This window comes from Pimephales promelas, chromosome 24 (genome assembly GCF_988280905.1).
Source record: "Pimephales promelas chromosome 24, fPimPro1.hap1.1, whole genome shotgun sequence".
NCBI lineage: Eukaryota > Metazoa > Chordata > Actinopteri > Cypriniformes > Leuciscidae > Pimephales > Pimephales promelas.
Genome location: NC_142792.1, coordinates 18494672 through 18515355, shown reverse-complemented (window position 1 = coordinate 18515355; position 20684 = coordinate 18494672). Strand labels below are relative to the sequence as shown.

At 37.6% G+C, this 20684-nt stretch overlaps 1 protein-coding gene and 1 long non-coding RNA gene across 7 annotated transcripts in view; one reads left to right on the top strand and one right to left on the bottom strand.

Annotated features, from left to right (window-relative positions):
• Window positions 1–20684, top strand: part of LOC120477097 (uncharacterized) — a 283701-nt gene that overhangs the window by 157948 nt on the left and 105069 nt on the right. The gene's annotated exons all lie outside the window — the stretch shown is intronic.
• Window positions 1–20684, bottom strand: part of celsr1a (cadherin EGF LAG seven-pass G-type receptor 1a) — a 103343-nt gene that overhangs the window by 29180 nt on the left and 53479 nt on the right. For 4 of the 6 annotated variants that reach the window (XM_039668493.2, XM_039668491.2, XM_039668492.2 and 1 more), the window contains exons 6-9: window positions 19765–19845; window positions 2702–2859; window positions 296–459; window positions 61–186 (exon numbers count right to left, since the gene is read on the bottom strand). In XM_039668493.2, coding sequence (XP_039524427.2) covers window positions 61–186; window positions 296–459; window positions 2702–2859; window positions 19765–19845 — 529 coding nt within the window. The remainder of the gene's footprint in view (window positions 1–60; window positions 187–295; window positions 460–2701; window positions 2860–19764; window positions 19846–20684) is intronic. The other 2 variants (XM_039668495.2, XM_089127149.1) reach the window with 1 other exon arrangement.

The window sequence follows — 20684 nt, the reverse complement described above, 5'->3', positions numbered from 1 at the left end:
AACAAACACGTACATGACGCATTCACGTGCACTGGCACGCTACCAAATAGGCCCACCTACCCTGATCGCAGTTCTTGCCGCCCCAGCCTTCGGGACAGTCACAAAAGTACGTGTTCCACCTATTTTCACACTGACTGCCGTGCTGACACAAACCCTCGGAGCAGAAGTCCTTCTTCGCTGGACAGCCTGACAGAACAATAAATATATCGCTATTATTTTGAATGAGGGACAACAATAATACAAGAACAAGTTTGCTAATCTATCATTTCGAAAAATGCTGTGATTCATGTCATACCTTCATTGGTGCCGTTGTTGGCGATGTAACTGGCCATGTCTATGGGTTTACTGTCAATCGTTAGGTTCCTCATGCAGCCCACAAAGTCCCGGTTCCGAATGGGGAAATCTTCTGGAAGGTTGGGCACCCCGCCAAGCAAAAGAGGCCCAGTGAGATCCAAAGACCTGAAGAGAGAAGACAAAACTTTGAAATGTCCCACCAACCACTCCAACAAGTCAATGGCATCGATAGCTCTGTTTCACAATCTAGTAAGCTACCCTCCTTCATACTTTCTTTCTTTTATACCATACATTTCGTCATGCAGAGTTTTTCTAACCGAATCGTTTTTTCTAAAAAATGAATCGGAAGAGACAAAACAACAAACTACTAGAGAAACAAAGCAAAAAAAAAAAAAAAGTCAAATATTAAAAATAAAAGTAAAGATAATTATTGTGTATATAAAGGTATGGTGGAATCCGCCTTGTCCCGTAGATGTTCTGCTTCCGTGCTTTAACCTCAGGCACGAGCAGATCCGTTTCCTCGCTAGAGAAGCGTTCAGTTTTTCCACTTGCAAATTCAACCATGTAAATAGCGAATCCGCCATGGCGCGAGCGCAACTGGCTCCCATTAAATGGAATGGGAGATGAGACTCTGATTGGTTTATTGCACATTACGCCCAAAACACAATAGGGACAACCCTTTTAGACCATTTTTCCCGCCGTTAAACTAGCAAAAGTGGGCTTGCACCATGTGCTTTATACCATGCGGTTAGATCCTTAAAGTCCCTGTAAAGGCAATTCTACAAAAAAATTCTAAACACATTATAACTGTTACAAATGTATTGCTAAAAAATATTACAAAGACTGTGGACTGTGAAGTACTGAAATACTAACAGAGTCTCATCCCAAGTCGTCATATAACTGACGTCTTGGGACGTCTTTTGACCATACGTCAACATCCGCCTTTTTAGGGTACCCTTAAACGTCGGTTAGTTGACGATCCCGGGCCGTCATACAACTGACGCTTTACCTTTATCGTCAGTTAGGTGACGGGTTAGGTTTAGGTCTGGGGTAGGGTTAGGATCCGATAACGTCATCTAACCGACGTTTAAGGGTACCCTAAAATGGAGGGGGGGGTTGACGTATGGTCAAAAGACGAGACGGATGAGACTGCGATGGAAATACAGAGTTAGACCGTTAAACGGTTTTTCACCATTGCTATTTTACGGATTTTTTGGGCGGGGCTAAAACAGGGCTCGATAACGCACTGGAGCTCTTGAGCTCCTGGACACGCCCCTACTTGATGACGCACTGAGGCCGATCTCTCCCCTAACGCTCAATCGCGAGTTACTGTCAGTACTATTAGTTACTACAGCCTACAGTTTGCTAGCTAGCTATGCCTTCGACACGGAAATGCATGCTACTACCTGGATGCGATCATGTACAAAACAGATCGGTGTCTTTATTTAAATTTCCTAAAAGCGATCACATCAAGAAGAGGTGGATTAATTTTGTGTAGAGCCAACCTTGATGAAGAGCTGAGGATCACCGCCAACACCCGCCTGTGTAGTGATCATTTTACACGGGATCGTTTTATAAACTTTCCTCAGAGACAACTGATTCACTGATAATCCGTTGTTACTGGTGGACGGGGCCGAAACGACTATCTCCCGCCTCAGCGTTTATCCTCCCGTCCCGAAAGCAGTATCAGCTAATATCACCGTCGACAACTTTCCCGCGAGTGGGCGTGGTTTCAGCGCAGCCAGCGGACACAGAGAATAGAGAATACTGCACATTTTTTTTAAAGATTTTGATAGCTTATTTTATGTACTTGCTGGCTTTTTTTATCATTCAAATTCAAAACAAATTTGTCTGTGGTGTGACAAACTCAGAACACATACTTAATTTTGACTTTAAAATAGGGCCCAAAGGCATTTTTGCTAATGTGTTGGTTGCTTGTGTTTGGACACGCTATCAAATGGAGTATAGTTTGAAAGGCTGTATGCATACAAGTGAGCGTGTATTTCATGATCAGCGTAGCACATGCAAATCTTTACAAGAGAGAAGCCAGACAGGTGACGGGGGGCGTGACCTTCCCTAACCAACTTGTCAATCGCTTGTGGAATGCTGCCATACTATAAAACAGGTCAGTGCTTATAAGACTGGAGCGACAGGTTAAACCTTTGCATTTAGCTGTTGTTGTTCTCTCTTTGATGTGTTTTAATGCGCAGCCTTGTTCCAGCATGAAATAATATCAATTGGCACCTAAAAGCATGAGAAGATCTTTTAACAAAAGAAAAACATGTGGACATGTGTCCTGGAGGATTGTGCAGGGGTGTGAGAGGGAACACAAAAGTGTAATTATTGACAATTACGATTGGTGAGAACAATTTTCTTGTTCGTCTTGCAGAGAGATGGATAAACTCACTTCTTCTGTCCGGTCTGAGTGCCCTGGGCAGCGCAGGAGTAGTTGGAAATCTGACTGCCGAACCGCACGGCCATGGCGATGTCACAGTCGTCCACAGCGACTACTGCCACCTTCTCACCCGAAGGCCCTTGAGGCAACCCCAAATGACTTATCTTCGGCTGAAAAGAAAAAAAAAAAAGTTAAAGGAATACTCAGATTCATAAGCACATTTTGAAACTAGATTTTGACAAAGACAATGAGAGTGTTATTTGTACATTTTGTTATAAACGTTTTACTACCTTTGTGAAAAAAGTGTGCTTAATTTCATTTAATGTGTTCTTTTTACATACAGACAAAATAAAAAAATATATTTATAATGAAATAAAAGGCCACTAAAATGTATTTATGTACTTAAGAGTACACTTTAACAAATATTTCTAAACAATTCAGTTCAAATCGCATTTATTTGTATAGCGCTTTTCACAATACACATCATTTAAAGCAGCTTTACAGAAAATGCATGAGTCCACATTACAATTTAGAGTGAACTGTTATCAGTGGGAACTGTCTAAGTTATGTCTTTCAGATATGTACATACAAAATCACAGTTAGTGAAATATTAATTTAAACAATGTAATAATTTAATTCAGAAATAATACGCTAATGTTAAAGTAATGAATACTTAAGTAGGCTACATGTTTAAAAAGTGTGTGTGAAATAATTACTTTTTAATAATTTGTCATTATTTTTGTGTTGACTAACATACTAAAATACATTTAAAGCACTTTATTTGAATTTAAACAGTGTTATTCAATATAACGATATTAAGTAAATATATTTTAAATATACAAAATTGTAATTTCATCATTTCAAATGTGCAGTTACACATTTCAAATGTGCAATAGTTTCAAAGTTTACCATAAATATTTGTACATATTTTTTAGCAGTACACTTCATTTCTAAGACAATAAATGCAATTATGAAATTGCATATGAAAATGTATTTAAGTCTTGTTTTTAAGGGTCAAAAAAGCACTCTAAAATTAATGAAACAGTTTCATTTTGCAGTTAAGTGTCTGAGAACATTGCATTCAGGTCACACTTAAGTATATTAAAAGTATATTATTTCAAAAATAAGTGCTAAATCTAATTTCAGAAGTCTGTTTCATGAGTATGTTGATGTGATTCTGGATGTTCACAGAATCTCACGGATCAAAGCTGTTTACAGGAGATATATCTACATGGCATGTGTTGGCTCAAAGCACCTAGATCATATTGTATGTGGGCCACCTGTCTGATTGTGTAAAGCACAGAAAGAAAGCGACAGTCGGAAAGAAAAGGTTGTGTTGTGTGTGAGCGGTCACTCCCAGCATGGCACACTTTCCATTCCACAGCAGTTTTATCTAAACTATCACTGCCACTCCTAGAGAAATGTCTCTTTCCAACAGCAAAAACACTCACACTTTCCATTAGGTGCCGTCTAAACATGGCACGATTTGAGTCTATTGCCTTCCTGTTGCTATATCTGTCAATGACAACTCTCAGAGTGTTTGGCATGGTAATGTATATGACAGTTCGGTATTGGCGGAATAGATCTGTTACGTTGCTGTTATTGCTGCTAAAGAGCAATACATACATGACACACTGCTTTGAGCAAGTATGCAGCTGCTGTACAATATAGCGTACATTAAATACCCTTGGCATATCTATACAGGTGGAGCTGGGGAAGGAGGAGAGTTTCTGAAACTGCTACAGCAAATTCTGACCAAGTATTTGAAGGTTAAAGTCGGCATGAAATCAAATTTGACAAATCTTCTTTTTATATGTAATACCTACGCTATCTCACGACCAATTCGTACGAATTCGACGCATGATTAAAAAGTGTCTAATTCGTACTAATTTGTACGACCTCACTCGATTTGTCTGATGGTTAGGTTTAGGGGCGGGGTAAGGGGTAGGTCATTCGTACGAATTCATACGAATTGGCCAATTCGTAAAATATGTACGATTTAGCAAAATCGTACTAATTCATACGAGTGAATTAGTACGAATTAGACACTTTTTAATCATGCGTCGAATTCATACGATTTGGTCGTGAGATCGGGTTGATAATACTGTAGTGTTTATTATTAATTATTATTATTTAAAAATGCATGTACCCTTATAATCTTTAATCAAATACATTACCTCTCTTCTATTTCGGTCACGTGGAATGGCGAAAGGGTGTGGCCAGAGTCGATGAGGGTGCGGCTCTCAGAGAATCGCATTCAAATCTGCCTCCATTTTGTTTGCAACGCCCAACCTCCAACGATCAAATCAATTCCCGAAGGACGAAATCAAGCCCTGCCCTACATTTTTTTCTAATTTTACAAGCCGTTTCACTCAAATATTCGTCAACGACAAGGAAAAAATGATCTCAACTTCCGTTTCACGCCGACTTTAAGGAGTGAGCTCATTAGCTCATGATACTGCAGGAACCAATCAGCTGTGCCCTATAGAGATGATGTAATGGAGTTAATGACCTATCGATCTTACGATTACGAGGGCATATGAATAAAAAAAATATATATTTTGACACATCTACAGTTTCATTACAGAAAAACTGCCAAATGCCGTTCACACCGTTTACAAAAATACATATTTTTAAAGTTGCATTGAATGGATGAATTATGAGAACTGTGATTCGTGGAAATAAAATAAAAACTAAAGGTAAATTGTGAACAGATTTTTTTATTTACATTTCCAAATCAATGTTGTCAAATTATGTAAAAAGTAGGAACATGTTATCTTGTTTAATATTATATTGGCTATTATATTAAATATTGTTTGTATTTAGGATCCATATAATTATAGCTAGGAATTTTTTTTTTTTTTTTTTTTTTCAAAATCAAAAATGTTCAAAATCAAAATTTGACGATTCTTATTTTGAATGTGTGTGCAGTGTTTATTATAAATGATTTATCCATGCACATTCATTTTTTTATTTTATTTAATTCATATGCCGCCCTCGTAATTACACTTATATAATATGCATTTACATACAATGTTAAAATTATTAGCAGAATAATTAAATAAAATGCCACCAAAAAGAAGTGAAAACATGGATATTCTAAAAGGCCAGAAGCGCACACAGTTGAAAACACCCAAAATGATACATTTAAGTTTCTTTCCAAAGTTTTCCCTGTCTGTCCGTCCGTCTAGCCGTTGGCATATTTAATCAGTTTCTCATGGAAATGAAGTGTGAACAGAATGGGAATTGTGAAAGGACACAAACCCCATGAGGGGACCAATAGACAAAAGCAGCTTCAAAGATCTTTAAAAAAGGAGTCTGTCTTTCACCTCCAAGCCCAAACCAAAGGAAACACACTGTTTTAGGTGTATTTTGGTGGCCTGTTTCCAGCAGGATATGAGGGTGTGCGGTATTATTCAGATGGATATCTCTGGTCATGCTGGGTGCTTTCAACACATATCTGGCTCATAATCTGGAATCACTTGAATACACTCACTTTGCATAGTTATATGGCTTCTAAATATTTAGCAAAGTAAAATTGACAACACAATTAACAATTACATTAGGATTTAACATGTAGATTTATATGTCAATGAACTGTGGCATTGGATTGAACTGAAAGAATGGCTTTCACAAATGAGGCTTGTACAATAAAAAAGAAAAGTATACCACCTGACATGGAGCACAATAAGTGTGTGCCTTGTACCGTACAGCACAACACGGTCAACAACAGACCAGTTCAAGTACGCTCTCCCTGTTGCCTTTGATTTAGGAGTTGAGCTTCATGCTGTTTGATTTCACTAACTCATTTATCTGACCTCTTAATCAGTGGAGTAGAATAACAACACCACCTTTCCAAACGCTGCAAGAAAAACCATGTTTTTTAGAAAGCTGCCATCCGAAAAATCACAGGCAGCAGTGATAACACACGGTTCATGATTTGTTGTAATGTTATATTAGCAGAGTGACCTTGAGCACACAATCCTATGGGGCATCTTATTCCAAAAACAAGTGTTTGTAATGTTACATCAAAATGTAACTCCCAGTGAAACGGCTTTCCTTTTCTGCTGACATCATCGAGGTCATGCAGGCTATTGGATAATGTTAACCAATAGCCAAATACTTGTTTTAGCAAACTCTGTTGTTCAGTTTCACTATTAAAGGAGTAGTTCACTTTAAAAAAAAAAAAACTTTTGCTGATAATTTACTCGCCCCCATGTCATCCAAGATGTCCATGTCATTCTTTCTTCAGTCGAAAAGAAATTAAGGTTTTTGATGAAAACATTCCAGGATTTTTCTCCATATAATGGACTTTACTGGGAACCAAACGGTTCAAGGTCCAGACAGTTTCAGTGCAAACTGTTCAAAGGGCTTTAAACGATTCAAGACGAAATGATCGCTCATTTTAAAAAAAAAATAACAAAGTTTAAGTTTTATAAGCTCAAATCGCCTTGCTCGTGAGGAATCTTGATGAAGGAATCTTTTTTCGTGTCATTTGGTGCATTCAACGAACAAAATGACTCGGGAAAAGATTCGTTCATTTTGATAAACGAGTTCGAACAGGAGAGTCACGAACGTGCATCACAGAACAGAGCAAGGTGACCATTTGAGCTTATAAAACTTAAACTTTGCTATTTTTATTTTTTTCTTATTCATCGTCTGAAATCGTTTAAAGCCCTTTGAACAGTTTGCAGTTTGTACTGAACGTGTCTTGGTTTGGTTCCCACTGAAGTCCATTATATGGAGAAAAATCCTTCATTTCTTTTCGACTGAAGAAAGAAAGACATGGACATCTTGGATGACATGGGGGTGAGTAAATTATCAGCAAAACGTTTTTTTTGTTTTTTTTAAAAAAAAAAAAAGTGAACTACTCCTTTAAGGACAGTTACACCCATTTATAATCCAGTCCAATCCAAATGATTCCAACGCATTTTCTTCTTCATCTCAGACATGTGACATATTACTGTAAAATAGGTGTAATATGTCACATATTAAAGGTAAAATAGGTAAAATATTTTGGTAAAATAGGTGACAAATTGTGATTTACGGTGATTTGTGGTAGTTTAAAGGTATATTCCCAGGAAAAAAAAATGCTTATATGCCCAGCTCATATGCTTAAAGCTCAGGAGACTTTATGGAACTCTCAGTTTGTGTCATTTAATGTAATTTGAAGACTTTTGATTGTAGACTTTTGCATCTTGACACATCTGAGCACAGTTTAAGGGTATGTTTACACGACAACGACAGTAAAAACAAGTTTTTCCTTTGTGCTTTTGCATACAGACGACAATGTTGTCACTAGAGCCCGACCGATAAAGGATTTTGAAGGCCGATACCGATACAAATATTTTTGGGTTTTAAAGTCCGATATTCCGATATATCGGCCGATATTTTTATTTTTTTTTAAATATTGTTGAAAAAGAAAAGCTAACTTTTCTGCACAAGATACGTTTGATACTTTTTCTCTATGTCTAAATGTTCACTCCTCGCAAGTATAACTTACATTTTACGATGCCGGGACTGTAACTAGAGATATGCTAGTTATAAAATACAGTAATCATTACTTTATTTAGGCAGAAAAAGTTCATTGTGGTTTCCAAGCTCATTAATGTTAACGTTAACGGTCTTCCACTGATGATAGTGGCATTAGCTAGCTTTGTGGTTAGCTAGTCTATGATGAGCCATAATTTAGCAATAGATAACATCATACTGCAAATTGTAAAACATACATTTTCAATTTAACAGGCCAAGGAGAGATGATTGATTTTATTTTATTTTTTAAATATTCATTTATCGGCCATTATAACTGCCGATACCGATATTATGGAAAATGCCTAATATCGGCCGATAATATCGGTCTGGCTGTAGTTGTCAAAGTGATCCCCACGCTGTATTACTAGTAGTTGGCGATGTCACTTTGCAATAAAACACTACGTCACCGTTTTGGAGGAGTTACATCAAAAACTTGCACTTTAAAACATGTTAATAAAATTTGCGTTTTCAGGCTCTCAAAGCGCTGTTGTTGTGTAAATCCAAAACGCATAAAAGTTTTCCGCTTTTAACTGAAAATTATGTAGTGTAAACAGCCCCTTTTCTTTCTAAAGAGAAAAGTCTGAGAAGCAAGAGACTTCAATTCGACTCCTTAAAACGAATTGCTATCTCAGATAAAGAATTGCGATCTGTCTCTTTCCTAAGGGTTTGTATGAGTGTTAAACCCTCGTGCGTCCGGGTGCAATTCAAGTCAGATTAGCCTCGTTTGCTCTTTTGCGTGGTGTAAAATGACCGACAGACCTAAACAAAGACTTCTGTGTTGAGACAGTCAACATTACCCAGAATCCCCCTAAGTTTAGCTGTTTCCCACACCTGTGAATGATAATTATCAGACACAGTCTTTCTGAGATGTATGAAAAGTACATGAAAATTTCCGATTTTTACAAAAAGAAAGAAACTTGAAAACTTTCCAACAAAACCGTGGAATTCAAATGGCTGACGTACAACGTTTGATGACTAAAACAGATTAGCCTAAATATCGCTAATCCCGCTTTGAACTTGTTTATCGACTTTTCCTCTGTTCTTTCTCTGTGAATCCGCACCAGCAGAGGGACTGTTGGGGGCAGTTCCAGATCTCTGGTGGTTTTGGCTACGTGCCGCACGATACTGGCAAAACAAGCGGGGTTCAGTACATGCACCTCAGGCGCAGATTGAGATTGCTGTTTGGGCAGGTACCGCCACACTGTTTTTATGAAGACTGGAGGTCCTGTATGACACAGATTACTATCAAATGTTCGACAAAAATATTAGCTACCAGTGTTTCGCTAACTCTCAGTACTGGATCTCAGCGTCTGGCTGCATACCATGTGTCCCCTGGCTTCTGACACAGGCAGGTGTCTACTTGTGTGAGGTTTACACCTCAGGCTGCTTCCTCAACATCCATCTGCACATTAAAACACTGTTTGTGATTTTTTTGGGTGATTTTTTTCATTGCTGTTCACCCAAACCTCTCCCCTATGTGATATGGCAGTGAGACAGATTAATGCAGGTGATTATTCAGCACATCAGATGTGGGATCTGGTTTCATGACAAAGTTGGTACATCAGCCCAGATGTTGGAGGGTTTCTCACAGGTCTGAATTGGTGCCGCAACAGAACAAGCTCCTCTCGAGAGTTCAAATGCTGTATTTGAACAGTCATCAAATCACAAATATTCCTTACGTACTTACATTTATTTATACAATATTTAAGTATTTACTCAATTTTATTAGGCGCCTTTTTATTTGATGTGAATGAAAACGAGGCTGCGATGTACAGTGCATTGTTGTCTTTTTTACGGAAGACAACGTTAACACGTCATTGGACGTGATTCATTTTAAAATCCTTAACGTGTAAAAATAATTGAACGCAAATAAATTACTGAAGCACGTGAAATTGCGTCATTAATGTAATTTACGTCACGCAGTTACATGATTTTATTTACTCTATGGGATTACATTGTATTGATGTGCAAACATGTCGTCCTGTTTGGTATCGCGACAAATGATGACAAAATAATAATAACGGCATTGGTTTAATTTCACGTTAAAGGAGTTTTGCTGATAATTTACTCACCCCCATGTCATCCAAGATGTCCATGTCTTTCTTTCTTCATTCGGAAAGAAATTAAGGTTTTTGATGAAAACATTTCAGGATTTTTTTCCATATAATGAACTTCACAGGGTATCAAATGGTTTACGGTCCAAATGACAGTTTCAGTGCAGCTTTAAAGGGCTTTAAACGACACCAGGCGATGAATCAAGCGAAACGATCGCTCATTTAAAAAATAAATAAAAAAGTTTCGAACTCGTTCATCAAAATGAATGAATCTTTTTTCGAATCATTTCGTTCATTTCATTCGTTGACTTGAAATAAGATTTGTTCATTTAGATGAACGAGTTCGAACAGGAGACTCATGAATGCACATCACAGAACAGAGCAAGGCGAGCATTTGTGCTTATAAAACTTAAACATTTTTATTTATTTTTAAATAAATAACCGACCGTTTCACTTGATAAGACCCTTATTCATCGTCCGGTATCGTTTAAAGCCCTTTGAACAGTTTGCACTGAAACTGTCTTTTGGACCTTGAACTGTTTGGTTCCCAATGAAGTGCATTATATGGAGAAAAATCCTGGAATGTTTTCATCAAAAACCTTAATTTCTTTTCGACTGAAGAAAGAAAGACATGGACATCTTGGATGGCATGGGGGCGAGTAAATTATCAGCAAAAGTTATTTTTTTTTTTGTTTTTTTAAAGGGTTAGTTCACCCAAAAATGAAAATTCTGTCAGTATTTACTCACCCTCATGTTGTTCCAACCCCGTAAGACCTTCGTTCATCTTTGGAACACAAATTAAGATATTTAAGATATTAAGATCGCTCCTGCATACTAGTCCATAGGCTTCTTGAGGGACTGGCTCTTGCTGTCCCCGAAAAGTAATTGAAGACATCGTTAAAATAGTCCAAGTGAGTACAGGGGCTCAATCTTAAGTTTATCAAACGACGAGAACACTTTTGTGCGCAAAAAAACAACAAAAGTAACGACTTTATTTCAACTATTCACTTCCTTCTCCATGGGCCTGTAGTCAGTTAACGTAGTGTGATTGCGTAAAGCTACGACACAAGTAGGCTCACTATTGGCCGACGCTGTTCATGTGTGTGATGCGTATGACGTACAATAACAGAAGCTTACGCTATTAAACTAGTAACCTGACTCGCGCAGAGGGAGAAATAAACGAATAGTTGAAATAAAGTCGTTATTTTTGTTGTTTTTTTGCGCACAAAAGTGTTCTCGTCGTTTGATAAAGTTAAAATTCAGCCACTGTAGTCACTTGGACTATTTTAACGATGTCTTTAATGACTTTTCGAGGCCAGCAATAGTCATTCCCTCAAGAAGCCTATGGACTGTATGCAGGAGCGATCTTAATATCTTAAATATCTTAATTTGTGTTCCGAAGATGAACGAAGGTCTTACGGGGTTGGAACAACATGAGGGTGAGTAAATACTGACAGAGTTTTCATTTTTGGGTGAACTAACCCTTTAAGTGAACTACTCCTTTAACATGTTGCAATTAATCACAATAAAAAAATACTATCTATTGACAGCCCTGTTTTTCTCCCATTTACAGTGGACACAAACTCTGGAAAACATGGGTTGTAAAATAGGTAGGCTTTTAATTGATTTTTTTTTTTTTTTCAATTCGAATAATGTCTACCCTGTCTAAAGTAGTGCTATGTAGATTTAAATTCATCATTGTCAATGTTCTCAACACGAACACACTTTTTTTCTATAGAAATTAGGCACGTTAATGCAAAATAAAATGTGCTAACCTAATTTGCATAATACCTTTTGTGAACTCGTTGATAAATTAACGTTTATACCTTTCACGGGCACAATTTGGTTTTAACGAATTCAGCGTGTATTCATTTGTTGAAGCAAATCTGGATGATACTTCCCTGAAATCAGCTTGACCTTTTAAAACTTTTACTTGGTTTAGCCTTAACAGATTTGGACGGCAGTCGTAAAGTTTCAGTTCCCATCGTAACTACACGGAGAAAGAACACAACAAGGGTAAGTGAATGTATATATTTAAAATTTCTGCGTGAACTATTCCTTTAAAAGAGGCCTCCAGCTTAGGTTTTCTCCCAGGAGTGTTGAAAACTCCCGTCACCTCTACACACGGATCTCTAGGGACGGAGGGTTTGCGGGAGCCATGGCAACACACTTGATCCCAACAGCTCCTGACAGAGGGTGAGGTCAGAGAGAGAGAGAGGCATGCTCAAACCTTTATTTCACCCTAACAGACTATGGGGGGAGTATGAGGAAGAGTTCCTTTAAAAAGAGTCATTTCGTGGAAAACAGGATTTCCATGCCCGTTGGTAATGAGTGAGTTTGATGTCCTAGGTCAACATACTCTAATGTTAGGTGGTTGCTAGGTTGTTTTGGGTGGTTGCTAGGTTGCCGTTTATTGGCCCAACCAAAAAAAAAAGTCCACGCCCAAGTCTCGATGATATTCTTGTATTTAGATATAGGCTCAGGTCCCTCCTCTTTACATATAATACTATGAGACTTATCACCTGTTTTATTGTTCATATATATATATATATATATATATATTAAAAAAAAAAAAATATATATATATATATATATATAAAAGAAACTGATTGCCTAAAAAGTAACAGAACACAGAATCAACGTTTGTTCAGATTCCTAACAATCAGCGATATCAATAAAAAAACTAGGGCTCGGCAACGATTAATCGCGATTAATCGCATCCAAAATAAAAGTTTGTGTTTACATAATATACTGTATGTGTGCGTAGTGTGTATAATTATTTTGTAAATATAAATACACACACATGCATGTATATATTTAAGAAAAATGTGTTCTTAATATATCAAATATTTAAATTTATACATAATATTAATTATGTACATATATATATATAAAGTGTATACATGCAAATATTTCTTAAAAATATACGTGTGTATTTATATATACAAAATAATTATTCACACTACACAAACATATATTACGTAAACACAAACTTTAATTTTGGATGCGATTAATCGCGATTAATCGTTGCCCAGCCCTAAAAAAAAACATAATTAAGTGTAGTATGTGAGCCTGGCACAACTTGAGAAACTTTGCTCAAGAGTTTGGGGCACATCGTACATTTGATAGCTCATTTACAGGGATCAAAATCGCAGTCTTTAGGGCACGTCAATGTTTTCCGCTCTGAGCAAGATTCTAGAGTTTCACATTCTCAAATGATCTGTTTCTGGACATGTAGCGTTCAGCCCATCCAGTGTACTACAAGCACAAGTGGAAGAATTAATCACCGATATGGGAACGTGCCCTGAGTCTACCTTCAGAACATCTCAGTGTTTCGACTGCTAACACAAGTCAGTACAGGACAACACGGCTGTACACGGCTCTAAACGGCTTGTGTTTTCCCCAGAGGGCCAAACTGAGCTTGGGTTTGACAGTAACGGTTGTGCGGTTCAGGTAAAACTGCTTGGCTTTCAGATAAATCCGCCTCTGCTGCCACTGTCCTGTCAGTTAAATGGGAACACAAACGCTTTATGAGGGATTAGAGTGAAACGTCAATCAACGAATTGGGTTACACACAAAATACAAAAACAACATCGAGTCATCTTACACCTTCACGTTACTCATGAAATATATTCACGAATGACAACTTTCTCAGAGCTGTGAATGTGAGTACGTTAAGCTGTTGAGGTTCGAAAGACTGAACTATATATTTAATATTTCCAATGTAAAATTAACCGACATTGTGACAACTGCAATGTTTTTTTTTTTGTTTTTTTTTTAACTCTTCAACACCGTCATACTTTCAAGCTCATTATTTGTGTCACAGGGAGCTTTATGAATCTTAAAGGAGTAGTTCACTTTTGAAAAAACTTTTGCTGATAATTTACTCACCCCCATGTCATCCAAGATGTCCATGTCTTTCTTTCTTCAGCCGAAAAGAAATGAAGGTTTTTGATGAAAACATTCCAGGATTTTTCTCCATATAATGCACTTGAATGGGAACCAAACTGTTCAAGGTCCAAAAGACACTTTTAGTGCAAACTGCAAACTGTTCAAAGGGCTTTAAACGATTCCAGATGATGAATAAGTGTCATATCAAGCGAAACGATCGCTCGTTTCATAAATAAATAACAAAGTTTAAGTTTTATAAGCTTAAACGCTCGCCTTGCTCTGTTCTGTGGTGCACGTTCGTGACTCTCCTGTTCGAACTCGTTCATCAAAATGAACAAATCTTTTTGGTTCACAAGTCATTTGGTTCATTTGGCGAAAGAAACGACCGAATTGATTCGGAAAAAGATTTGTTCCTTTTGTTGAACGAGTTCGAACAGGAGAGTCACGAACGTGCACCACAGAACAGAGCAAGGCGAGCGTTTGATCTTATAAAACTTAAACTTTCTTTCTTTTTTAAATGAGCGATCGTTTCGCTTGATAAGACCCTTATTCATCGTCTGGAATCGTTTAAAGCCCTTTGAACAAGTTTGCAGTTTATACTGAAAGTTTCTTTTGGACCTTGAACCGTTTGGTTCCCACTGAAGACCATTATATGGAGAAATATCCATTAAAAACCTTAATTTCTTTTCGACTGAAGAAAGAAAGACATGGACATCTTGAATGACATCGGGGTGAGTAAATTATCAGCAAAAGTTTTTTCAAAAGTGAACTAATCCTTTAAGATTTAAAGAGTGTATTTAGTTAATAAAATATATAAAATGATATGAACTTTATATGCTTTAAAATCTATATGTAATGCTGAGACAATAAGCATTTTTTTTACAATACAGGAAGTCTAGCGAGAGAGATGCTTTCGTTTTTGGTAAACCAAGGAAATGCACTCATTATTATCACATACACACACATCCAAACTCTCTTTTTTGTGTCCGACACAGGTGTCATGGCAGAACCCATCTGTGTGTGAGTGTCGTGTCTTTGCAACACTGATCTCCTTCGCTATCAAACAGCACTACCTCACCCGACCTCCGGCTGTGTAAACCTAGAGCTGTGAATAATTCAAGGGAACTGGCCCAGGTTCACACACACACCCTCAGGACATACACATAGCACGGTGTTGTCGGCTGGCCTACGGGACATGGGGACCACTTTTAAAACCATGTGTCTCAATAACACATCTCATTTATCAATGCTGGCTGCGAGATGACGTGTGCTTTTGTCCCTCTGCTATGTGCGTAATCCACCAAACTCGCCTTTTTAGGAGGGAAAAAGCGTGCAGGTACAAAGCAGTCTCTTATTTCAGGTGCTGTCCACTTCTCCTCGGCGTACAGGTTACTGAAGACATTCATGTCACATAATAAAACTCTTTATGGCAGACCAAACCCGTGATACGAAACTCAACAAAGCACTGATGTGTTCTGAATGCCAAGATACAAATCTTAAAGGATTAGTTCACTATTTAAAAAACTTTTGCTGATAATTTCCTCACCCCCATGTCATCCAAGATGTCCATGTCTTTCTTTCCTCAGTCGAAAAGAAATTTAGGTTTTTGATGAAAACATTCCAGGATTTTTCTCCATATAATGGACTTCAATGGGAACCGGATGGTTCAGGGTCCAAAAGATAGTGTTAATAACAGTTTCAGATGCAGCTTCAAATGTCTTTAAACGATATCAGACGATGAATAAGGGTCTTATCAAGCGAAACGATCGGTTATTTCAAAACTTTTCTAAGGACAAATGCTAGCCTTGTAATATATTGTGAGGCGCGTTTGCAACGTCACGTAATACGTAATTACGTTCAAAAGGTCACGGGCGACGTAGCCGGAAGTACAGAATCAAAATCAACCGACATCGTTGTTTTTCCTTTTAATTCCTTTTTTGTAAACGGCGTTTGAGTTAGTTTTCACGTTCAACCTATGCGTTCAACTTGTAAACACTCTGACTCTGTAGTTCCGGCTACGTCGCCCGTGACCTTTTGAACGTAATTACGTATTACGTGACGTTGCAAACGCGCCTCACAGAATAGAGCAAGGCTAGCATTTGTCCTTAGAAAAGTTACATTTTTGGAATAAGTTTTGAAATAACCGATCGTTTCGCATGATAAGACCCTTATTCATCGTCTGGTGTCGTTTAAAGACATTTGAAGCTGCATCTGAAACTGTTATTAACTGTCTTTCGGACCTTGAACCATCCGGTTCCCATTGAAGTCCATTATATGGAGAAAAATCCTGCATGTTTTCATCAAAAACCTAAATTTCTTTTCGACTGAGGAAAGAAAGACATGGACATCTTGGATGACATGGGGGTGAGTAAATTATCAGCAAAAGTTTTTTCAAAAGTGAACTAATCCTTTAAAGGGACAAATGAATGGGTAGAAACTGCACTGATGTAAAAAAAAATGAATTAGATAACTATAATAACCCTTCATTTTCTCTTAATACGTTTTGGCTTTAATGTCAATATAAACAGCGTTAGGATTTAAATATTATACGTTTCAAATGAAATGGGATAAGTGCACAGTACTTTTGAAAGCTGACAGAAAAAAAGTATTATTTTTAAACTGGTGAAAAAAAAAAAAACCTCTTGAAACTTTGCCTTTGTCTCTCATGGGTACAGTCATTCATTGGGACTCAAAAAGCGGCAAAGACTTCACAGAATCTGAACTACGCCACAGTATAATGAATGAGTGGGTCATAATGTTTTGTTCTTTAGTTAAACAGGCCTGATCGTACATTCAGCTCGAGTGCATTCTTCTGGCGAGAGCTTTGGAAAGTGAATGACAGCTGAATAGCAGGCGGAAGAAGATCTATGAACCGAAGACATCAGCAGTCATTCTTGATCAAATCCCTTGACATGATTTTTTATCATCTTGACACTAAATCACCACTAATCTCCTCCTACACTAGGACAATTATGAAAGTAAAACAACAACAACAAAACAGCTTTACGTGGACAATTGAGAGAGCTTTTGTACAACTTATCCTGAGTGACTGGATGAATAGTTCTGTAAATGTTACATACAAAGTTTCTCTGCAGGGAATATATTATACAGATCGTTTGCTATTTAGTCCTTTAAGGAAATACAAGCTCAAGAGATGAGAGACACCTGTTTTTGGATGTTCTACACATCATTTTGCCATATTAAAAAAAATACGTTGGGTAAATCATTAAGCATTTCCATTATTCTGAATGGAAGTTGCTTGGTTAGTGAAGTGGGTGAACTTGAATTCACCAAGTACAACATGTTCCTGAATCAGCACTTTTGTTGATCCTGGAACAACATTCCAAATCAACCAATCAGAATTGAGGAAGTAGTTTACACTTTATGTCAAGTTTAGCCTTACACTCTACAACTAGGGTGACCTAGTAGGATGTCCTGTTTTCATGTAACAATATAACAATTTTCTATCCATACAGCGGAGGCATAAACTACTTTAAATGTATTGAAATTAATAAGGTATCTTCGAGTAAACTTCGAGTATCATTTGAGTTGGCCCATGTGTTTGCTGGGCCAAGTGTCCTGGTTTTTGATAATCAAAATATGGTCACCCTACTACAACACCAGTGTTATTCGCCTATCATGTTCCCTCTGATATTAGCAATAGGGTTAGAAGTACATGGCGACCAATAAAGTAGTAGATAGTAGAAAAGATAATTACATCCCGACAGCTGATTGGCTGATTGCCCTTGTATTTTTCTTGCTAGACATTTTATTTTGGCAGAATACAAAGGTAATTTGAATGCCGTCAATAAAGAAAGTTTATTGTTCTTTGGCCAAAGGAACGAACCAACCCAGTCTTGAATCGCAATCGCAAGTGCAATGCTGTACTAGGTGAGCTACCGAGCAAGTTTACTATGCATCATCAAAATGCATTAGTTTACAAATCATGCACTATACGCAAATATTTTGAGCTCATAATCAAGGAAACATCCAAAAACAAGTTTTTATTAACAGATAATCTGCTCCATTAAATATAATTTGAGTGAAAAAAAATACAAATTGGGTGTTTTACTGCCACGAGTGTTCATTTCAGATTAACAATGAATTGTATGTATAGGTATGCTTTGAAATTGGATACCTATGAGTTGCAAAATTCACTGTTGTTGCTACACAACAAAGATTTGGAAAAGTTGAGACCTTTTGGTTGGTTCGGTTATCACAAATTCTCAAACTCATTCTCAACTTCAAAACCACACACTATACAGTCAACTGCATCGTGTCTTCCAAATATATCCCCACCTTACGCAGAGATTTTAAAAAGCAGCTGTATATGATGTCATTCTTCCTTCCTCTACAGGACGTGACGTACTTGCATGTGTCTCATCCTCTCTCCTGTCCCATTTCCCGCTTTAAAGCATTTGGGTGATCCCAACACTTTTTCCCATGTGGTGGAGACACACTGGGTTTCCAATATCCCTACAGAAATTAACCTTAACTGACGTACAGTGACAAAAACAGAAGATATCTGCATAATACGAGCATTACTTTATCACTACATTCAAAGTCCTGTATTTCTCTTACCGAAAAGAACATTTCCTCATGTTGACACAACAAACAACTGGAAGCTGGTTAACTTTTTGAGGATTTATCAAATAACCAATACATTTTGATCAACATGTACCAGCTTAAAGGCAAATTCCCATCGGAAACCATTAAAACAATATGATTCATTCCACTGGACCACTTCAAACCCTAATCCGCCAGCAGAAAGAGGATTTGGTTTTCCCCAACAAACTACCAACCAATGTTTTGATGAAATTGGATTAACCGAACGTGGGTATGTCGATATCCGTGGCCATTTTGTCTGTATGCACTAGCCATGAGTAAACTGGGAATATACTGGAATTGATTTTCCTGACAAACTATACTTTGAAAGTCATCAATTCTTTAACGCAGACTGAATACTCAACAGTGCATTCAGCAGCACCACAGCACTTAGTTATATTCCCATCAGCCAAAAAGCCTTTTGGATTCAAAAGTCATGGGCTTGAGCCAGTTGAATCACTCCCTTACCAAATAGGTTGAAGCAGTTGACTTATTCATGGTATTCATCGTCGTGTCCAACTTAAAAATTAACCGATAGCTGTTATAGTGTAAACTCGTGAGTTTAATTTACAAGCAAAGGAATATTCAGGTCAGTTTGTTGCATTAAATGACATGGCAAAAATAATAATAATATAGCTAAAGACTTTTTTTTTTTTAGTACAACTGTTAAAGCTGATGTCTACAAAAATGGTTTATTTATAATAGAACTTCTTAAATTGCTAAGTTAAATTGCCATCCCTACAAATGAATCTCTTTGGAAACAGATAAAAAAAAAAAGCTCTGGGTCTGTATTCACAAAGCTTCTCAAACTACACGAGTTGGTTAAGGATTTGATTGCCAAAGCTGCCCTTTTGTCTCTATATAACCGAGTACACAACTGATCCAGAAGCAGCTCTGGGGACTCTTGAGGCGCTTTGTAAATGCGGACCCTGAGGTCGAAGGGATAGCAGGAACCGCCACCGCAGAGCTACGCTAGGTCACTGTATACAGTACCTCCTTATGAGTGAGCTCCAGCCAGGCGGTATAGAGGTGGACGCTCAGCACCCCACTGGAGTCCAGCAGGTGCAGGCTGTCCTGCGTAGACCACGGGAGAGAAAGCGGCGATTAGAACGTATGATGAAGCCCTTAAACCCCACAGATGTTGAAAGCCCTTTTAAAGTAGCAGCAGACGCAAGTAAAACCAGAACCCAAAGCATTGATGTCCTACAAAACCGGATTAATCAAACAACCTGAGGTTTTGGTTTGATTATTTGGTTTCGACCCAAGACCCCTGTCTACGTCGTACGCTTTGGGTCCGTGTTTAATCGTTAAAAGCTACTTTACATGCAATCAAACAATCCATTAATAAATGGATCGACGGTTCAATCGGACGGAAAAGCCCTCATGTAAACACTCGATTTGAATGAGATTCCAATTGGATTGACAGTTTCAGCCATTAAATCCAAAGACTTTCTCATTTCAATTGGATTTCGAAGTTTGGGGTACATATAAAATGAACTTTCGGAATCTGAAATAGGATTGGATTCGCTCGTTACAATGGGGTCCACATGAACCGAACCCACCGTTTTCTCAACCAAACAAACCAAACAAACTTCGGTGTCAAGTGAACTTGTTCCGCAAGGAAAGCTTTAATGTGAATGCATCCAAAATCAATTTGAGTGGCATGTGCATGTGTTACGGAATTACTTAAATAACACAAAATGATCCTGATTTTAGTTGAGTTTGTATGTGTCTTGGAAGTTCTCGAGAGGAAAAAAAATGAAAATGTGTTTATCACTGGCTTTTTAGGTAAATCTATTCACAGTGCATTAGGTGCACCACAGTTTAAAGACTCAAATAACTAGTTAAATCATTGGTATGTTAATATAAAAGCAGCAGTAAATTCCAAAAACGGAACATTTTTCATGACCTCT